At 39.4% G+C, this 18,142-nt stretch overlaps 2 protein-coding genes across 2 annotated transcripts in view; one reads left to right on the forward strand and one right to left on the reverse strand.

The window, feature by feature from the left end:
* Nucleotides 1-18,142, reverse strand: part of LOC125790235 (uncharacterized) — an 80,191-nt gene that overhangs the window by 25,366 nt on the left and 36,683 nt on the right. The window lies entirely within an intron of this gene.
* LOC125790229 (uncharacterized) lies at nt 3,099-5,142 on the forward strand. The gene is made up of 7 exons (XM_049473223.1): nt 3,099-3,603; nt 3,693-3,867; nt 3,968-4,191; nt 4,294-4,365; nt 4,447-4,610; nt 4,695-4,945; nt 5,052-5,142. Exons 1-7 carry the CDS (start codon nt 3,099-3,101, stop codon nt 5,140-5,142), a joined length of 1,482 nt encoding a protein of 493 aa, XP_049329180.1.

Below are 18,142 nucleotides of genomic sequence, written 5' to 3' on the forward strand. Positions count from 1 at the left end.
GAAAATTTTAATGTTTAAGAAATGTCTCTTTTTTCTTGTATTAGTACATTCATAACATATTAACAACATTATAAAATGAGTTTAGATATATTCAAAAATGTATTATGTTAATGCAAATATTTTAATTGCCTCCGCGCTCACTGGGGGTTCTGTATTCTGTATTTTCTATGTTTAATCTTTTGCCTGACTCTTTGTCCTGTAATCATGTTTCTGTAAAGCTGCTTTGTGCCAACACCCGTTGTAAAAAGCGCTATACAAATAAATTTGATTTGATTTGAATATTTATTTATGGTTTATATTATGTTTATTATGGAGACTAGACAGACAGACTGACACATTTTGAGCTCCCTGAGACCCTTGGTTAGTGAGTTAGGACATGTATTAACTAAAGTGTCCCTGTTTAACAAAGCGTATTTTTATTGTTCTTAACTGTAATAAAAAAAAAAAACGTTTACATCCTAATAAAGTCAAATACGTTGATAAATTAGTTTTTACTGTCCGCTGGCGAGGCTCAATAGCAGCAGCTTCTCCTCCTTATTCGCCACGTTGTGCAAGCCCGATATGTGAACCCCGGCCAGGTGTTTAGGCAAGTTACTGTACGTAACATGGTACAAAGGGCACACTAGCTGTCTCATTTCTGTCACAAAAGATAACCAACATCAAAACACGCACTTTAGGTTAAGACAAAACAGTTTTTTCTCTCAATTATCACTAAAATCTGTGTAACTTAGAAGGAGCGCAAAAATAAGATACTTACTCTCTGAACTCCGACGACGCCTCTGGCACATGCGCTCACCACGTCGCACTGCATTGTGGGTGAAAAGGGGCGTGGCCCCGTTAAAGTTAATAAAGTGCATTACCTTGACTTACCAGTTCTTCTCATTAACCTTATACCTATTAGAATATAATTAAACTTATTTTATAATGTTGTTAATATGTTATTAATGTATTACACTACAAGAAAAAAAGAGACATTTCTTAAACATTAACATATTTATTACATGGGACCTACATAGTTGTGATCAGCATCCCTTAGAATGGGGGGGTAGCCAAAATCTGGAAGCAATGTGACATGGGTAACCCCGTCAAAAGTCGAGTGTCATTCTCCTCATAGCTCCCCATTCAAAATATAACGAAAAAATACCCCGACCTCTCCAAAACCAAAGTCCAAAAATGAATGGGGCTTCAATGGCAGCCCCCATTTCCGGTCAACCTAGGCAGACCAGTGGGGTAGCGTTGGATGCGTCTTGGGCAGTGGAGTTTAGTTTTTTTTCGTAAGATGCCCCCTGGTGGAGAAATCAGCAATTTACTCTCAGCATCTCTCTGTCTGACGTAGTTCCGTAGGTGTGACCTACATGGGACCTACATAGTTGTGATCAGCATCCCTTAGAATGGGGGGGTAGCCAAAATCTGGAGGCAATTTGACCTCTGGAACCCCGTGAAAAGTTGAGTGTCATTCTCCTCATAGCTCCCCATTCAAAATATAACGAAAAAATAACCCGAAAACGTAAGTCCAAAAATGAACGGGGCTTCTGGGGCCCCTAGGTCAAAGTATGCCTTTGAGTCTTTTTCACTTACAGAGTGCCAGGCATGTCATGGGTTGGCCATTGTAGGGTTCTGGCAACACTTTGGGACTCCCTCCACACTTTGGTGATCCAGTACCTTACATGTCCCAATGTGTCATGATTTTTCATTTCTAGGGCTCTGGCAACACTTTGGGACTCCCTCCACACTTTGGGGCTCTATCACGTTACATGTCCCAATGTGTCATGATTTTTCATTTCTAGGGCTCTGGCAACACTTTGGGACTCCCTCCACACTTTGGTGATCCATTACCTAACATGTCCCAATGTGTCATGATTTTTCATTTCTAGGGCTCTGGCAACACTTTGGGACATTGTTTACATACTTGTTAATCTTGAATAAATGTTATTAATGGTTAAGAAATGTCTCTTTCTTGAACATACACATCAATATAATAAGTCAATATAATATACACAATGTATAAGTAGTGCAGGGTTCTTTTGCAGGGTCCATGGTGGTAAGTTAAATGTATAACCTGAAGATACACCCCTTTAATTTTTTTTTTGGTTTAGGACTAAGGATCATGAAAGCGTGGCGGATCTCCAAAGTGCTTTTTTGTCATTTTTGGCTAAACCTTAAGTCCTATTTTCACCAAACCTATACCTATGTGTTGGGGACGGCAAGCCGCACCAGATGACACAAAATGTTTGACCAAAAATATTCCACATCCTGTTTTCAGTTAACCAGCAGGAAATTGCTGTTGCTGAGTAGGTGTTTGGAGAGAGAGGTTGGTTAGGAGAAAGCTCCAGAGAAAACAGGGAAAATTTAAGCAAAACTTTCTTTTCTTCAGTGGATTTGAAGGTAAGTGTGTTAAATTAAGTCTTCTGTAGTGTATTTTGTAGTTGTTTTTGGTAGTTTTGGTAGTTTTTAGCATGGATAAAGTGTATTTTGATTGTGTTTTTGGCCAGTTGGCCTGTACTGAAACGTTTTGTGGCCTACACTTTGGGACTCCAATTACATGTAGGTGATCTTTTTACTAACAGTAGCTAATGGGTGAGGTCATTTAGTAATGTTTCCTGATTACGTTTTGGTGATCCCATGACATGTTGGGCCTATTTTATCCTAATACTGTAATTTTTTTTTGTTGTTTTAGAATGTCTTCCAGGAGTCAGTTGTGCCTGTCTAGTGGACGGTAATAACTGTTATTACATTGCTATGACATAGCAATAGTGAAGTAAAATGTATTACTTAAAGATTATACTTACCTGCAATATCATTGTTTTGTGTAGGGTGAAGGGCCAGTTTCGATGCCAGGTGTCCGATTGCAATGTCTCTTTGAAGAGGATTGACCTACATATGGCCAGTAAACACTTCGAACTAACGGTAACTTTGTTTTTTTTTTTTAATTAAATATATATATATATATATATATATATATATATATATATATATATATATATATATAGATTTCATTATATGTGCTTAAAATATATTACATATGTACTGTAACTATTAAAAAATACTTTAATTCATTTCATTTAATTTCATTTTTCAAGACTGATGAACAGGAGGAGATGATTAAGAAGGCCAAACAGGAGTACATAAAAAAGCTGGCAGAGCTGAGGGCCAGCAACCCTAAAATTCCGATGGCCAGCTTTCTGGACCAGATCTCCACCATTAGTCACAACATTGGTGCTCCCCTCTTGACCTCCACCCCTATTGAGCCTGAAGAGCCATCCACCATTCCTGAAACTCAATGTTCAGACGCCCGAGGAGAGGAAGAACAAGATGAGGACCCACACCCCAGCACTTCGCAGTCATCCTCAGCCACAAACATGCCGTCTTCTATATGCACAAACTCATTGTGCATAAAGGAGAAGGCAATCATGCGGGACGAGATCAAGAGGCTTACCGACCAGCTGAAGCGTAGCGGAGGGGAGTGTCGGAACACATCATGCGTTGCCAAAGCTGCCGAGTTGCAGAAGTATGCTGCTATGTTTATTGCCAGCCCTCACCTCAAAGCTTGCAAAAAGTTTTCCCGGAAGGACACTTTTAGTAAGGCACACAATCCTAAGTATGGTAAGTACTGTTTTGTTTGTTTTCTACAGTAATAGTGTATTTCTTAATTGTAACATATTTTTTGAGTTAGGGTTATTGTTGTTTTACAGAAAAAGTCCTACAGCAGTTCCTCAAATTCACTGTGGGATGCAACCCCTCATCCAAGAAGTCTGAGAATGTGAAGACCGCTATATCCCATGTCAGGAGGTTTCTCATTTACTCCGGGGAAGGCAAACTCCTGAGAGGGAATTTTGGCTTTTTGAAGGATTCCTCCAGCATTGCCAAGTAGGAATTAAGTGTATACATATGTTTGTGTATTGTTATACTTACCTGTTATACTTACCTGCATTGTCATTGTGTTTTCTCCTGTTTTCTCATGTTTTAGGTGGGTGGATGTCCTTCGCGAAGATGGCTTCAAACCCACCACAATGCGGATCCAGCTACTGAACATAAAAAAGTTCTTCAAGTATATCCTACACATGTCCCAAAAAGAAACAAGGCTTAGCGGTCTGGACTTCCGGAAGCTGTTTATGGAGCTGGATGCGCGCATCAAGGACCTGTCAAGCTCCGTGATCACACACCGCCAGAAAATCCGGAAGAGCCAATCCCGTAAGTATCTTGTAACAAGAAATGTTAGTAATGAAGTTATTCAATATATATATATGTGTGTGTGTGTGTGTGTGTGTGTAATACTGGGTGTTTTGTGTTTAGATCACATCGTGCCAAAGGAGGACACAAAACGCTTCCGAAAAGGTGTTAGGCGTGTTCTGCCGAAGAAGCTCAGTAAGTACATTTCCTTTAATAATTGTTTTATTTTATTTTTTTCCTGTAAAGACAATATGATTTCATTAAATTTTCTCACAGAAACTTTGGAGAGCAACCCGTCCTGGGAGATTTTGGATCAGGTGTATGGAATGCTGGTGGGTTACTTTGTCAGTGTCAGTGGACATCGGAAAGGCGTCCTGCAAAATTTGAAGGTGTCCGAGGTAATGGACGCAGACGTCGAGGGGGACCACGTCGTTGTGGAAGTGAGTGTTGTGTGATCAGGGTTAAAAAGGATGTTGATTTTTTATTATTTGCAACATGTGTTTTTCTATTTTTTCTATTTACAGGTCAGCAAACACAAATCGGCGAGTACATACGGACATGCCCAGTTGGCCATGAACCATGAGGAGTATTCCTGGTTCACGAAACTGGTGTCTCTCCGTGATTTCTTTGCAGGGGGGGATTCTGAACATTTTTTTTTAACCGTTCCGGAGGGGTTTGCAGCAGGCTGCTGCCACTTTTCCAAATGGAATGGAAGAGGATGGGGTTCGGAGGTCAGTTCACCTTTAAGAACTTCAGAACCTCCATGGTCCATTATGTGAGTATATATTATCTTTTTTTTAACATTTCATTTCAAGATTTCATAAAATTACATTTGTAACTTTTAAACTTTTAACTTGTAAATTTGTTTTGTGTTTTCTCAGAACAAGCACAAGAGCCCCAAGAAGAAGCAGCTCATCCACCGTGCTATGTGCCACTCTGAGGACGTGGCCTCCAGGTTCTACACAACCCTGAACAAGGCCTCAGAGGCGGCCCAAGTGCGGAAGCTCCAGGCGGAAGAGAGTTCTCCCGAAAAGTCTATCACCTCCAGCCCGGAGAAAAAAAAAAGAGGTTCAAGGAGGTGCCTTTTTGTAGAGTCTTCCCAGGAAAGTGAGGAGGAAGAAGAGCAGCAAACACATGTAAGTCATTGTTTACATATGTCTATGTCGTAGCAATTATGTCATTATCATGGTTTTCTAATAATGTTTTTTTGTATAACTTAGGGGTCTCACCAATCCCTATCCAGACCGCCGGCTTCCAAGCGGAAGTTATCTTCTCTTTCTAGTTCTTCGGAGGATGATAGTGGCCCGGAACGTCAGGAGGAAGAACAAGAAGAAGAAGAACAACAACAACAAGGAGAAGGAGAATTATTCATCCTACAAAGCCCAGTGAAGAACCCTCAAACAGATGTAAGTCATTGGTTACATATATCTATATTGTAGTAAATATGTAATAATCTTTTTGTATAATGTAATAATCTTTTTGTATAATGTAGGCCACCATGTGCGAGATAGGGGCAGATCCATCCGCTGGCCACACCTACTTGGGCAGGCCAGTCCTTGTGAGCCAGAAGGACATGAAGCTCCTAGAGGCGAAGGTGTCGCCGAGGGTCAAGATGGTTAAGGCCAAGTGTTCCACTGTCATGCTCAGCAGTTCGGATGAAGACATTGAAGAGTCTGCGGTGTATGAATCCTTCAAATTTGTTTAGTATTCATTGTTGCATTTTGCCCAATTTTTCTTGTTGTTGTTGTTGTTGAATTGTTCTTATTGTTGTTTTACTATGTTTTACGGTAAATTTCATGCAAGTCTGTTGTTGACATTGTTTACATACTTGTTAATCTTGAATACATGTTATTAATGGTTAAGAAATGACTCTTTCTTGAACATACACATCAATATAATAAGTCAATATAATATACACGATGTATAAGTAGTGCAGGGTTCTTTTGCAGGGTCCATGGTGGTAAGTTAAATGTAAAACCTGAAGATACACCCCTTTTAAATTTTTCTTTTTGGTTTAGGACTAAGGATCACTAAAGCGTGGCGGATCTCCAAAGTGCTTTTTTGTCATTTTTGGCTAAACCTTAAGTCCTATTTTCACCAAACCTATACCTATGTGTTGGGGACGGCAAGCCGCACCAGATGACACAAAATTTTTGACCAAAAGTATTTACTGTAAGGAGATAGGGCCCAGTTGTTTTTTTACAGAAAGCGAAGGGTTAATCCACTAATTCATTGGCGTGCCGACCCACCCCAACAAGTTTGGTAGCGGTCAGACTTACAGCTTAGCCAAAAAATGCAAAAAAGCGCTTTGTAGATCCGACACGCTTTGGTGATAAAAGCCCTAACCAGATGATTTTACACTTAAAAAAGCTTTTTAATTGCAAAAAAGTGAAATGTGTGGAAGAAGACCCAAGTACAATGAACATATGCGAGTTTGGTGACCCTAGGGTCAAAGGTCGCTGAGATACGATTTTTTTTTTCTAATTTTTTTGAAGCCTGAGCGTGTACTCACACTAGGCAATCCGAACCGTGCCCGGGCACAGTTACCTCCCAAAGCACGGTTCGTTTGGCTAGTGTGATCGCTCCGAACCGCGACGCTACTGTAAACAAGCATGGCGGCAAAGGGCTCTTTATGGTCTACGGCAGAGGTGCAGTGTTTGCTGGATATTTGGGCGGATGAGAGCATACAGCAACAGCTGGAAACCACGCATAAGAACTCAGATATATTCGGTAAAGTTCGTGAATATCTTTAAGCTCGTGGATATCAAAGATCTGTGGAACAATGTCGTGATAAACTGAAGAAACTGCGCAGTCAGTATCTCAAGGCGCGGGATACGCTCCGTAAGTCTGGCAGCTCATCAGAAGAAAAGGACAAATTCCCATGGTATGATGCTGTGGATAAAATAATCGGGCACAAACCAACTAGCCAGCCTAATATATTGGAGTCTGCTACACCGTCCGACCCATCGGACAGCTTTACGGAGGACACTGGACCGGCAAGCCCACTGAGCAGTGAGTAACGTTTAGCCTGTGATATCTTACAAAATAATATGAAAAACGTGAAAAAATGTCTGTGGGGTTTCTACCCTATACAGTCATATAGACGAGCATGTAACACACAAAGTATGCTCTATGTTTATGACCCTAACCCTACACCTTTTGACATGGTTAACTAGTTAGCTAGCTTACTAGTCCAGTAGCTTTAAATGAGCTATGTTTTTGTTGTTTAACTGGTCTACAAACATGATCAACCTGACCAAGCTTGACAACAAACGGTCGACTAGCATGATCAAGCATAATCATATTCAAATGCAACATACATTATGCTAGTTATGAGTTGGATTTTTTAACCAGTAATTAGTGATAAGCAATATTAGCTAGGTGCTCCAGGGCTTTGTTTCAGTATGGTGTACTTTTGTTTACGTTAAGCAATCATTTAGTGCTAGTCTGATGTTCAGCCTCTGCCTGTATATTCCCTGCTGAAAAAAATCCTGCTCAAAACCAGCTGGTCATCCAGACAAAACATACCCCATGCTGGTGGGCTAGCTCATTAACTTAGCTAGTATAGGGTATGTTTTTTTCCTAAATGACCAGCTGGTTTTGAGCAGATTTTTTTTTCAGCAGGGTTATATTTGTTATTATTACAGTGGGCTAATGTTTACGTTTGTGTTTCCTTTTTTTTTGCTTTTAACAGCCACCTCACTATCTTCAGATCAGTCAATCACTTGTGATGACAGACAAGCTGAGACCTCTAATGGTAGCACACTTCAAAGAACACCCTCAGAACAGAGGAAGAACAGGAAGAGGAAGACGAAGACAGATGTGGGTGATCTCATGGCCTCATTTTTGGACATGCAAAAGAAACAGCATGATGAATTCATGCAAGGGGAGCAGGTGCGTCACCAGCAAGAGAAGGACATGCTCGATAACTGGATGAAAGCACAAATAGAGATGGAGGAGCGTCGGCAACATCTACAGAGGGAAGAGCGCCAAGAGTCAAACAGGATGTTCCACCAAATGATGACCAGACTATTGGAGTCTGCTCCCTGCTCTGCTCTCTACTACTCTGGTCTGCTGCTGTGCTGGTTTGCTGCTGTGCTGCTCTGCTGCTGAAAGCTTGCTTTAATCTTCAGCTTCTACACTTTTCTCTGTTTTCTTCTCTTTTACTCTCTTCACACTTACTAATCCACTTTTAGTCTGCTTCCTCTTTGCTCTACACACCTATTAATCCACTCTCAGTCTACTTTTATAGACTTTTTCCTCAGGTTTGCTGGATTAGCTGTTTGCTGCTGCAGTTTGTTTGTGTAAGTTTCTAATTTCAACTGAAACAAGGTGAGTGCTTTTTTTCTCCATGGCTTCTGCTCAGGTTTACACCTGTTTAGAGTGTGGCATGTATAGCTTAGATCCCTTATCCACCGATACTGGTAACAATAGTGGTATTTGTACTAAGTGTGAGATAGTTAGCTCCTTGGTGGATAAGGTGAATAAGTTAGAGCTGCACGTCCGGGGTTTAATAAGGGATAGACAGCAGGATTCACTGTTAGCAGCCCCGGGTGTCTCAGGGAGAGTTAGTACCCCCTCGACTCCGGCCTTAGAGCCCTCACAGCGGGGCGAATGGGTAACGTCTCGGCGGCATAGTCGAAAGGCTAAGGCTAATGCTACCGCAAAGGCCACAGCCAGCCCACCTGAACACCACGCTCCCCCAGTTCACGTGTCAAACAGGTTTGCCCCGCTCAGTGAAGCACCAACTGAGGAGCCTGTTAAAGGTACTCTGGTGATAGGAGACTCTATCGTCCGGCACGTGAAATTAGCTACTCCTTTAGGGGCACCAGCGGCAACAGTTACTTGTTTACCGGGAGCCAGAGCACCGGACATTAGTGGCAACCTCAGGTTAGGGAATAAGAGATATTCGAGGGTAGTAATTCATGTAGGGGCCAATGATATTCGTCTGCGGCAGTCTGAAGTAACCAAGGCTAATATTAAAGAGGTGATTAAACAGGCCCAGACGCTGTCCGAGGAGGTAATCTGCTCTGGCCCCATCCCAATGAGGCGTGGTGATGAAGCTTACAGCAGGCTTTCTTCGCTGAACCGCTGGATGTCCAAGTGGTGTGCAGAAAATCATGTGGGCTTTATAGATAACTGGCTACACTTTGAGGGCAAGCCTGGTCTTTTAGGTAGGGATGGTGTCCACCCCACGCGGGAGGGTGCTGCCTTACTTTCATGCAGCATAGCTCATAGTCTTTTAGTTAGTCGGCAGAGTAGTATTAGAAGCTGCTGACAATCCAGAGCCGGGACCAGGCCGCAGACAGAGAGGCTTAACCGACCGTCTGCGAGCTGCAAAGAGACGTTACCTAGATACCAATGTATTCAGACTGTGTCTGTCCCCCGAGTCAAACAAAAACATCAAAAAACTAAAACAGTAAATCTAAATAACTTAACTTATATTAAACAATCATATCCAGACTGTAGTACTAACATTTCAAGCCTAAAGATTGGTTTACTTAATATTAGATCTCTAAATTCAAAAGCAGTTCTGGTGAATGAAATGATAACTGATCAGAAATTCGATGTTCTGTGTCTGACAGAAACCTGGATTAGGCCAAATGAATATGTAGCATTAAATGAAGCCGCCCCTGCAGGCTATAATTATATACACAATCCGAGATTGTCCGGTAGAGGAGGTGGGGTCTGCATATTTTTCCAAAGTACCTTAGTTACCAATCAGAAACACTATGAAAATTTTACTTCTTTTGAGCTTCTTTACACCAGTATAATTAATCCAGTTACAAAAAAGAATGCATTTTCTTTAATTAACATCTACAGACCACCAGGGCCCTATTTAGAATTTTTAAAAGAATTTAGTGATTTTGTCACAGATTTAGCAGTAAGTAATGATAAAGTGATTATAGTAGGAGACTTCAACATTCATTTCGAAAAATTGGATGATGCATTAAAAAAGGCATTCACATCGATTTTAGACTCAGTTGGTATTATTCAAAATATAACAGGACCTACTCATTACTGTAATCATACTCTGGATTTAGTTTTGACCCTGGGTGTGAGCATAGATAACCCGAATATTCGTTCTCAAACCTCCGCAATTTCAGATCATTACCTTATTTCATTTAAATTACATCTTAGTCATAATATACGTACATCCCCTAGCTACTCTGTAAAACGTTCAATTACGCCTTTTACAGCCCAACAATTTACAGATAAGCTTCCAGACTTATCAACTCTAATATATTCTCCTGTAGACCCAGTAGAACTAGACAAACTAACTGAAGGTTTAGAAAATACCTTTCGCTCTACCTTAGATGTTGTAGCACCCCTTAAACACAAAATAGAGAGACAGAAAAAGCTCGCACCGTGGTACAATGATCAAACTCGTACCTTAAAGCAGTTAGTACCAAATTTAGAGCGTAAATATCGATCAACTAAACTGGAAGTGTTTCACTCTGCGTGGAAAGACAGTCTTGTTAAATATAGAAAAGAACTAAATAAAGCCCGCTCAGCATATCTGGCCTCACAGATCGAGATAAATAAAAATAATCCTAGAGTTCTCTTTAGTGTTATTTCCAAATTAACTAAAAACCAGGCAGGTACTGAACCTCAGATTCCAGCCATTCACACCAGCAACGATTTTATGGACTTCTTCAATAGTAAAATTGAAAACATTCGGGATAAAATTAAACAGATAAATATTACATCCTCTCTGTCATCTGGTCTGGCTGATCTAGAACAAAACCCTGTTACTGAAGTTAGGTTGGAAGTCTTTAACCCACTTCCACAGCTAGAACTAGAGAAAATTATCTCCTCTTCAAACAGCACAACCTGCACACTTGATGCTGTTCCCACAAAATTATTAAAACAGGTACTGCCAGATATAATTAAACCTCTGTTAATGATAGTAAACTCATCGCTCGCCCTGGGCCATGTACCCAAAGCCTTTAAAACAGCTGTAATTAAACCTCTGATCAAGAAACCAAATCTTGATCCTAGTGTACTGTCTAACTATAGACCTATTTCAAACTTACCGTTTATTTCTAAGATTTTAGAAAAAGCTGTAGCCCAACAACTTTGCTCTTACCTGCAAAGAAACCAGATCTATGAAAAATTTCAATCTGGATTTAGGCCTTATCATAGCACTGAGACAGCTTTAGTTAGAATAACAAACGATCTACTTATAGCCGCCGACCAAGGCTGTGTTTCCCTACTGGTACTTCTGGATCTGAGCGCAGCCTTTGATACAATAGATCATACTATCCTTTTAGAAAGACTAGAGAACATGGTCGGTGTAACCGGAACTGTCTTAGCATGGTTTAAATCGTACTTAACCGATCGCTATCAGTTTGTGAGGATAAATGATATGTCTTCCAGTTATACCAAGGTAAGATATGGAATTCCACAAGGCTCTATATTAGGACCGTTATTATTTACATTATATATGCTCCCACTGGGCAAAGTTATTAGAAAACATGTAAATTTTCACTGTTATGCGGATGACACGCAGCTCTTCATATCAGCCAAACCTGATGACAGAGTGAGATTAAAGAAAATCGAGGATTGTGTAGAAGATGTAAAATCATGGATGTCGCACAACTTCCTCCTATTAAATAGTGATAAAACAGAAGTTCTCCTATTAGGCCCCAAAGCTGCTAGAAATAAATTATCAGACTTAATGCTAAATCTGGCTGACTTCTCAGCCACCCCTGGTTCAGCAGCTAAAAACCTTGGAGTTATCATAGATTCAGATCTAGCCTTCAATAAACACATATCTAATGTTACTAGAACAGCTTTTCTACACCTCCGTAACATCGCCAAGCTAAGAAATGCCCTATCACTGCATGACGCAGAAAAATTAGTACATGCCTTTATTACCTCAAGGCTAGATTATTGTAATGCGCTACTGTCTGGATGTTCCGGCAGTAACTTAAATAAACTTCAGCTAGTTCAAAATGCTGCAGCCAGGGTCCTTACTAAAACGAGAAAATTTGACCATATTAGTCCAGTACTATCAGCACTGCACTGGCTTCCAGTCAAATTCCGCATAGACTATAAAATTCTCCTGTTAACGTATAAAGCCCTACACGGACTCGCTCCTGAGTATTTACAAGACCTCATCTCCTGTTATGAACCACCGCGATTACTCAGATCTCAGGGTGCTGGTTTATTAGTAGTTCCTAAAATTCAGAGGAGCTCTGCAGGAGGAAGAGCTTTCTCTTATAAAGCACCTCAACTCTGGAATAATCTCCCCGAATATGTTCGGGACTCAGACACAGTCTCAATCTTTAAGTCTAGACTGAAAACTTACTTGTTTAGTTTAGCTTTTGGTAATTAATGTTTTTCCCTTTAGATAAGGCTGCAGATTCAGGGGTTCATGGACAGAGAGAATTGTGGGTAAACTGAGATGCTGGTGCTGTTGTTCTCCCACTGCACACGGTCACTCAGGTTTGTGGACGGTGGAGTGGGTGGATGCCAGTGTTTCAGGGAGCCTCCATGTCTATGTTACCTTCTGGCTCTCTGCCTTTAGTTAGGCTGTTTTATTCAGTTCTGCCGGAGTCATTTGCCACACTCTGATAATGTTTTATATTCTCTGTTTTACATAAATCCAGTCAAAACTAATTCCATCTCTCTGCCTTCCTCCGAGTTACTGACTGCCCACCTGTCTGACCCGATACCGCGGGATGTTGGACCCTCAGGCTCTCATGTCCTCTGTCTGGCCAGACTGGAAGTTACTGAAGTCAGCTCTTCTCCATCCACCACCACAGATCAGCTGCTCATCATCCATCTTACTCTATAAACCATTAGTGGAGCTGCTATACACCTGAATATATAAAACCTATGACTTTTTAAAATTAATTTAAAAGCCATTTGACCAGTGGTAGGATGGTCCCCCCTTTAATGTGAGTCTTGGTCCTCCCAAGGTTTCTTCCTCCTCCTGCAGCTCTGAGGGAGTTTTTCACTGGGGGTTCTGTATTCTGTATTTTCTATGTTTAATGTTTTGCCTGATTCTTTGTCCTGTAATCATGTTTCTGTAAAGCTGCTTTGTGCCAACACCAGTTGTAAAAAGCGCTATACAAATAAATTTGATTTGATTTGATTTGATACACTCTTATTTTAGTTATCACAGTCCTGTTCTCACATGTTCATGGTTGCAATTTGCCTGATGACAAAAGCACTGAAATTACAAATTCAGATTTTTTTGGAAAGCTTCTACTGCCATTTATTCAATACATGAATTCTTTTTACAACTAATGTCTGCACCATGTTACTGGGCATGCATTATCGGTGTCAGTGGGGCCCAGTACAGCCTTATTTGCCAGGGAGGCCAGAATGGATCTGTCGTGTGGTAAAAATCCTTACGGAACTGGCAGCACTGAGTATGTATTATCGGTGGCAGCGGGGCTTAGTATGGCCTTAGTCCCCAAGGAGGTCAAAAGGCAATATGGATTTTTTGGAAATTGTTTTCATTGCCACTTCAACTGGAGCAAATCTGGATTCTTTTCATACCTGGACACAATGATGCACTGATGGTTCCAATTATTAGAAAAAAATTGTTTTACACTCCCTTCTGCAATTTAACCAGGACAGAATATGTCTTCAAAAAAAATCCTGTTGTTTCATTTCATACTTTATCAATGCTGAAGGTAAAAAATCAGTTCTGTAAATAGTTCAATGCATTTTTCCAAAATTCATTCAAAAAAAATCTTGCATTTTCCAAGGCCAAATTAAAAAGATATCAGTTCTGTAAATAGTTCTATGCATTTTACATCCCACTCTTGGCCAGTACCTTGACGTGGTGAGTGGGTTTAAATCATGTGTTAATGTCATCACATTAACACATGAAACTGCTAGATAATTTATTTTTCCTCCAGGTGCAAGAGGTAAACTAGAACAGCCAGGTGTTTAATTCAGTATGAGATGTTTTTTTTTTTTAATTCATGGCTGAAGAATTCTAATAGATAATTATTTGAGACAAAAGCTGTAGATGAGTCAAAGACGTGACGCCGACTGAACTTTTTGCCTATTAATAAACATTAAAATGAATAAAATTATAACATGTATGTCTAACACCTTCCTTATATATGCCCACCCTTACTTCTTTAAACGTGTATAAAGGCTATTGGCCATTTTCTGCCATCTGAAGTGTGAAAACATCATCTGACAACTGGTTTTAAATCAAATTAAAATAATTTAAATATAATCCTTACCCTATTTGGCATAATTTTAAACTTGTTTTCCATTTATTGACAAAGTTCTGAAACATTTGTACACACATTTCAATCATAATAAACAAACAAATCTTGTCCGAATATGTTCATTGTCTGAAATATCATCTGGACTTTGATTTTGAAAATCATCTCAAAGAAGACATTGCATCAGCCAGCCTCATGGTGAGGGGCTTGCAGGTGAGTAGTCACTCTCAGTTTTACAAATCAATTCTTTTTAAAACTGCTGCAGTGTATACGTCACATTTTGATATCATGTGGGGCGACCAACCTAAAACTGTAAATATTAAGTTTTATATGCAAATCTTTATTTTTAATGTAAATGTGTCAGTGATATGTGGTGAGAAGTAGCTAGCTTGTGTTCTATAGCTAAGCATTAGCTTGTTATATTTGATTAAACTTAATGATCTGGAGCGATCGAGCATCATGTGGGGCTACCACCACTGATTGCTTAAATAATACAGTATACACCTGTATGCTGTTCAGTTCTCTTGGTGGGTGACAGGTAAACTGTGTGATTTAAATCTTTTAAGTTACTAATTTGTGTTTTTATATTAGTGTTAAGGCATTTTATACGCTGTAATGGCTGTAAAGTCTCTTTTCTCTTTCTTTGTGAAGCAGAATTAGAAACCCCAGCCAACACGTCCCCCGACAGCCAGATATCTGCCAAATTACATTGTTTAAAAACTAATTCAAAGTTTAAACTAAAAATTATATATAATGGTATTTGATGAAAGTATGAATCACTGTTTACAGGTTAAACATTAGAAATGCTTAGCAGCTCAGTACATATTAATACATATTAATTCAGTTATACACAATAGAACTCTCAGGATTTCACACAGTTTATTATTGAAGATTGTCAGCATTGCTTAAAAAAAATATTTTTGTTTATTTAAATACATTTAAAGTAATATATAGGCCTGGCCTACTATAATCAGTTTTGACAGGGATTATTTGTTTTATTCTTTGTTTAAAGATTGTATGGTCGTTAAAATTTGCCGTGAAGTCTTGGAAAAATTTATTGGTGGAAAAGTGTATGAACCCTGTAAATACATTGGGGGACAATGTACAAATTTACATCTTTTCCCAAATTAAGTTAAGATAAGATAAAACACAAAATATATTAGAATCGCACCGTCTGCAGTCTAATAAAAGTCATAGGATTATTATTTTAATGTGTTGGTATTTTACATATTGTCCCAACCGTTACAGAGGGTTGGGAAGATTATAGATCTGAGGTTTTCAAAATAGCAGCTACTAATAGATCATATTTTAAGAGAAAGAAATCTGAGCATAACTGTTCATTAATGTATTACAGAATAAGCAACAGAACTGGGTTTTTTACTTTTACTGTCTACAACAACAGTGCTTCTTTTTATCCTCAAAAACGACTGGAGAAACCTGGAGAAAAGAAGCTTTAAATGCCTTTAATGGACTAATATATTTGCAAAAGGACTTTAAACAGTAAACCCATGCTGCAGTTTTACTTCAGTTTTTCAGTGTTTGGCGTACCTGTTTGTTTGAGCACTGCCCAGTGTTAGTGAAGTTAGAATAGATGATGAAATTTTCAGGGAGATAAAGTCCATCACAGCAATGAAGAGCTAAAAAGAAGAGCAATAAAAGCAGAAGCTCAGAAAGAAAGATAATTATGAATAGATAAGAGAGAGATAATTACTTCTAAGCTACATAGAGCCCTGTACCTGTATTCTTTAAACATGCTTTAAGGAATCAGTGGTGAATCTGGATGCAGAGATCAGGTATCTGGTCCTGCAGTTTATAAAGTCATTTCTTGTGAACATCGGAGGAAACAAAGGAGACGATGAAATGAAGAGCCTGCAACTAATAGCAGAGGGGGAAAAGGCTCTGATGATGAAGATGCTCCTAAAGGTGTTTTTGCATCCGAGAGGGGGAATACTGTGATCTTGATGTCATGCGCTCGTCAAGAACCAAGCATGACGCTGGTACAGGGAATATAACTAAAAAAACTAAAGTAGAGAAGCTCTGTTGTATATTTATGAGCTTTAAAACCACTCCCAGCTGCAACATACGTAACCTGTGAGCACAAAACGGCTTCAGTTCTGTTCATACCGAGTCCATCAGAATGCACCGGTACACCAGTGATGATCATATGTGATGGATCAGTTTTCCTCATGCAATCAATTTCCATTACAATCTGCATAATGAGCTTATTTAATCTACTTTTACATTGTCACAGCAGAGACCAATTTTACCCACATTAACATTTCAATCCTGCATCACTGCCTCAGTCACATAATAAATAATAAGGCCTTATGCAAGAAAGTATTTTTCATTTTTACTCACAAAAAACTTTTAATAAGAAACAAACCCCAAAACAATCCTCTAACTGACTGATTTGATCAGTGGTTCTATAGTGCTCTGAAACAGCTCTACACTACAGCTTAGTGATGCATGTGTTTGGCTCAGTGAGCTACACTGAGAGCTGGGTGAAGTGGTTTTCAGTGCTTCATGCTGTTCTCCAGTACTTACAGCATTTTGATCTAAAATAATACTAACCAGAAGGAAAAATACTAACCTCAACTGTGGAAGAGAAACGCCATATTTCAGAGAATAACACATTATTTCAGGGTCAGTTTACAAAATTAGGTTTTGTAGAAAAGCCGGTCACAACTTTCCTGGTTGAATTTGTTTTTAGAGGCCAGTTATGTAGGAAGTGTCAGAAGTAGCTGAGAGCTGGTCAGTGGTTATGAATGAGAAAGAAAGAAGCACTTTTAGTAATACATGTTTGTACTTAACAACATACCTCTTTGCCATTTTAAAGATTGACATACAAACCATACATTTTATAATATATATTGGTTCAGATTTATGGTATTTCTTAGTTTTATTTTCTATATATATATTTTTTCCAATTCTGTATTTTGCGAGACAATCCCATCTGCACATATACCTATCTTCCAGATCAATTTTAGTACATCTTTTCTGAGGAAATCTCATCGTTTATACATTAGAGATTTTGGACCAATAGAAAAAGCCTGATAATTAATTAACTGATAAATAAATTAGCCTAGCATTTAGCCCAATACTCAAATATTATAATAACTCTGCAGCCCTTTTGGCCACAGTGGCTCTTACTGTTCATAAAGGTCTCAAACTCAGAAATCACACTCAATACTCGAATAATCTGAATCACTTCAATTCACTTTTTAAAAATCTGTATCAAAACTGAAAAATCCAGGTAACTGTCCCTAAACAGACTTTATTACATCACACAGGTTTTAATCTTTTGTGGATTTTGGTGGACGTCTAAGTGCAGCTGATCTGAGATCAGAATGTTGCTGAGGCTTTTTAAGATGTGTAGCAGCTGAGGTTTAACTGAAGCAGATCTGCTGGTTTCCATGCTGCAGCACCGATCGCTGTAGTGTAAGTTAAGTGTTACGTGCTGGCAACCTCGGTGGGCGGGGTTAGTGTTGGGGAAGGAGCAGCAGGAGGAGTCAGAGGACAAAAACACAAAACTCCGGGACTGAGTGACATTTAAAATAGGAACATACTACTGAATCCCTGCTGACAAGAGCTGCCAGTGCTTTCACTCAACATGTTTCCTAAATATCTGATGATACATCCTGATCATTTTCAGATGGCCACAGAGACTTTTTAAAAGAATGGAAAATACAGAACTACAAATCCTTATCCTGTGATCCCTGGATCAGTTCTATCCAGTCTGAATATGTTTTATTAAACGTGACCAAAACCTGTGA

This window comes from Astyanax mexicanus, unplaced genomic scaffold (assembly GCF_023375975.1).
Source record: "Astyanax mexicanus isolate ESR-SI-001 unplaced genomic scaffold, AstMex3_surface scaffold_35, whole genome shotgun sequence".
NCBI lineage: Eukaryota > Metazoa > Chordata > Actinopteri > Characiformes > Acestrorhamphidae > Astyanax > Astyanax mexicanus.

Coding starts and splice junctions, on each gene's coding strand:
- LOC125790229 (XM_049473223.1), top strand. CDS start 3,099: ATGATTAAGAAGGCCAAACAGGAGTACATAAAAAAGCTGGCAGAGCTG. Junction 3,868..3,967: donor GATTCCTCCAGCATTGCCAA/GTAGGAATTAAG, acceptor CTCATGTTTTAG/GTGGGTGGATGTCCTTCGCG. Junction 4,946..5,051: donor GAACCTCCATGGTCCATTAT/GTGAGTATATAT, acceptor GTGTTTTCTCAG/AACAAGCACAAGAGCCCCAA.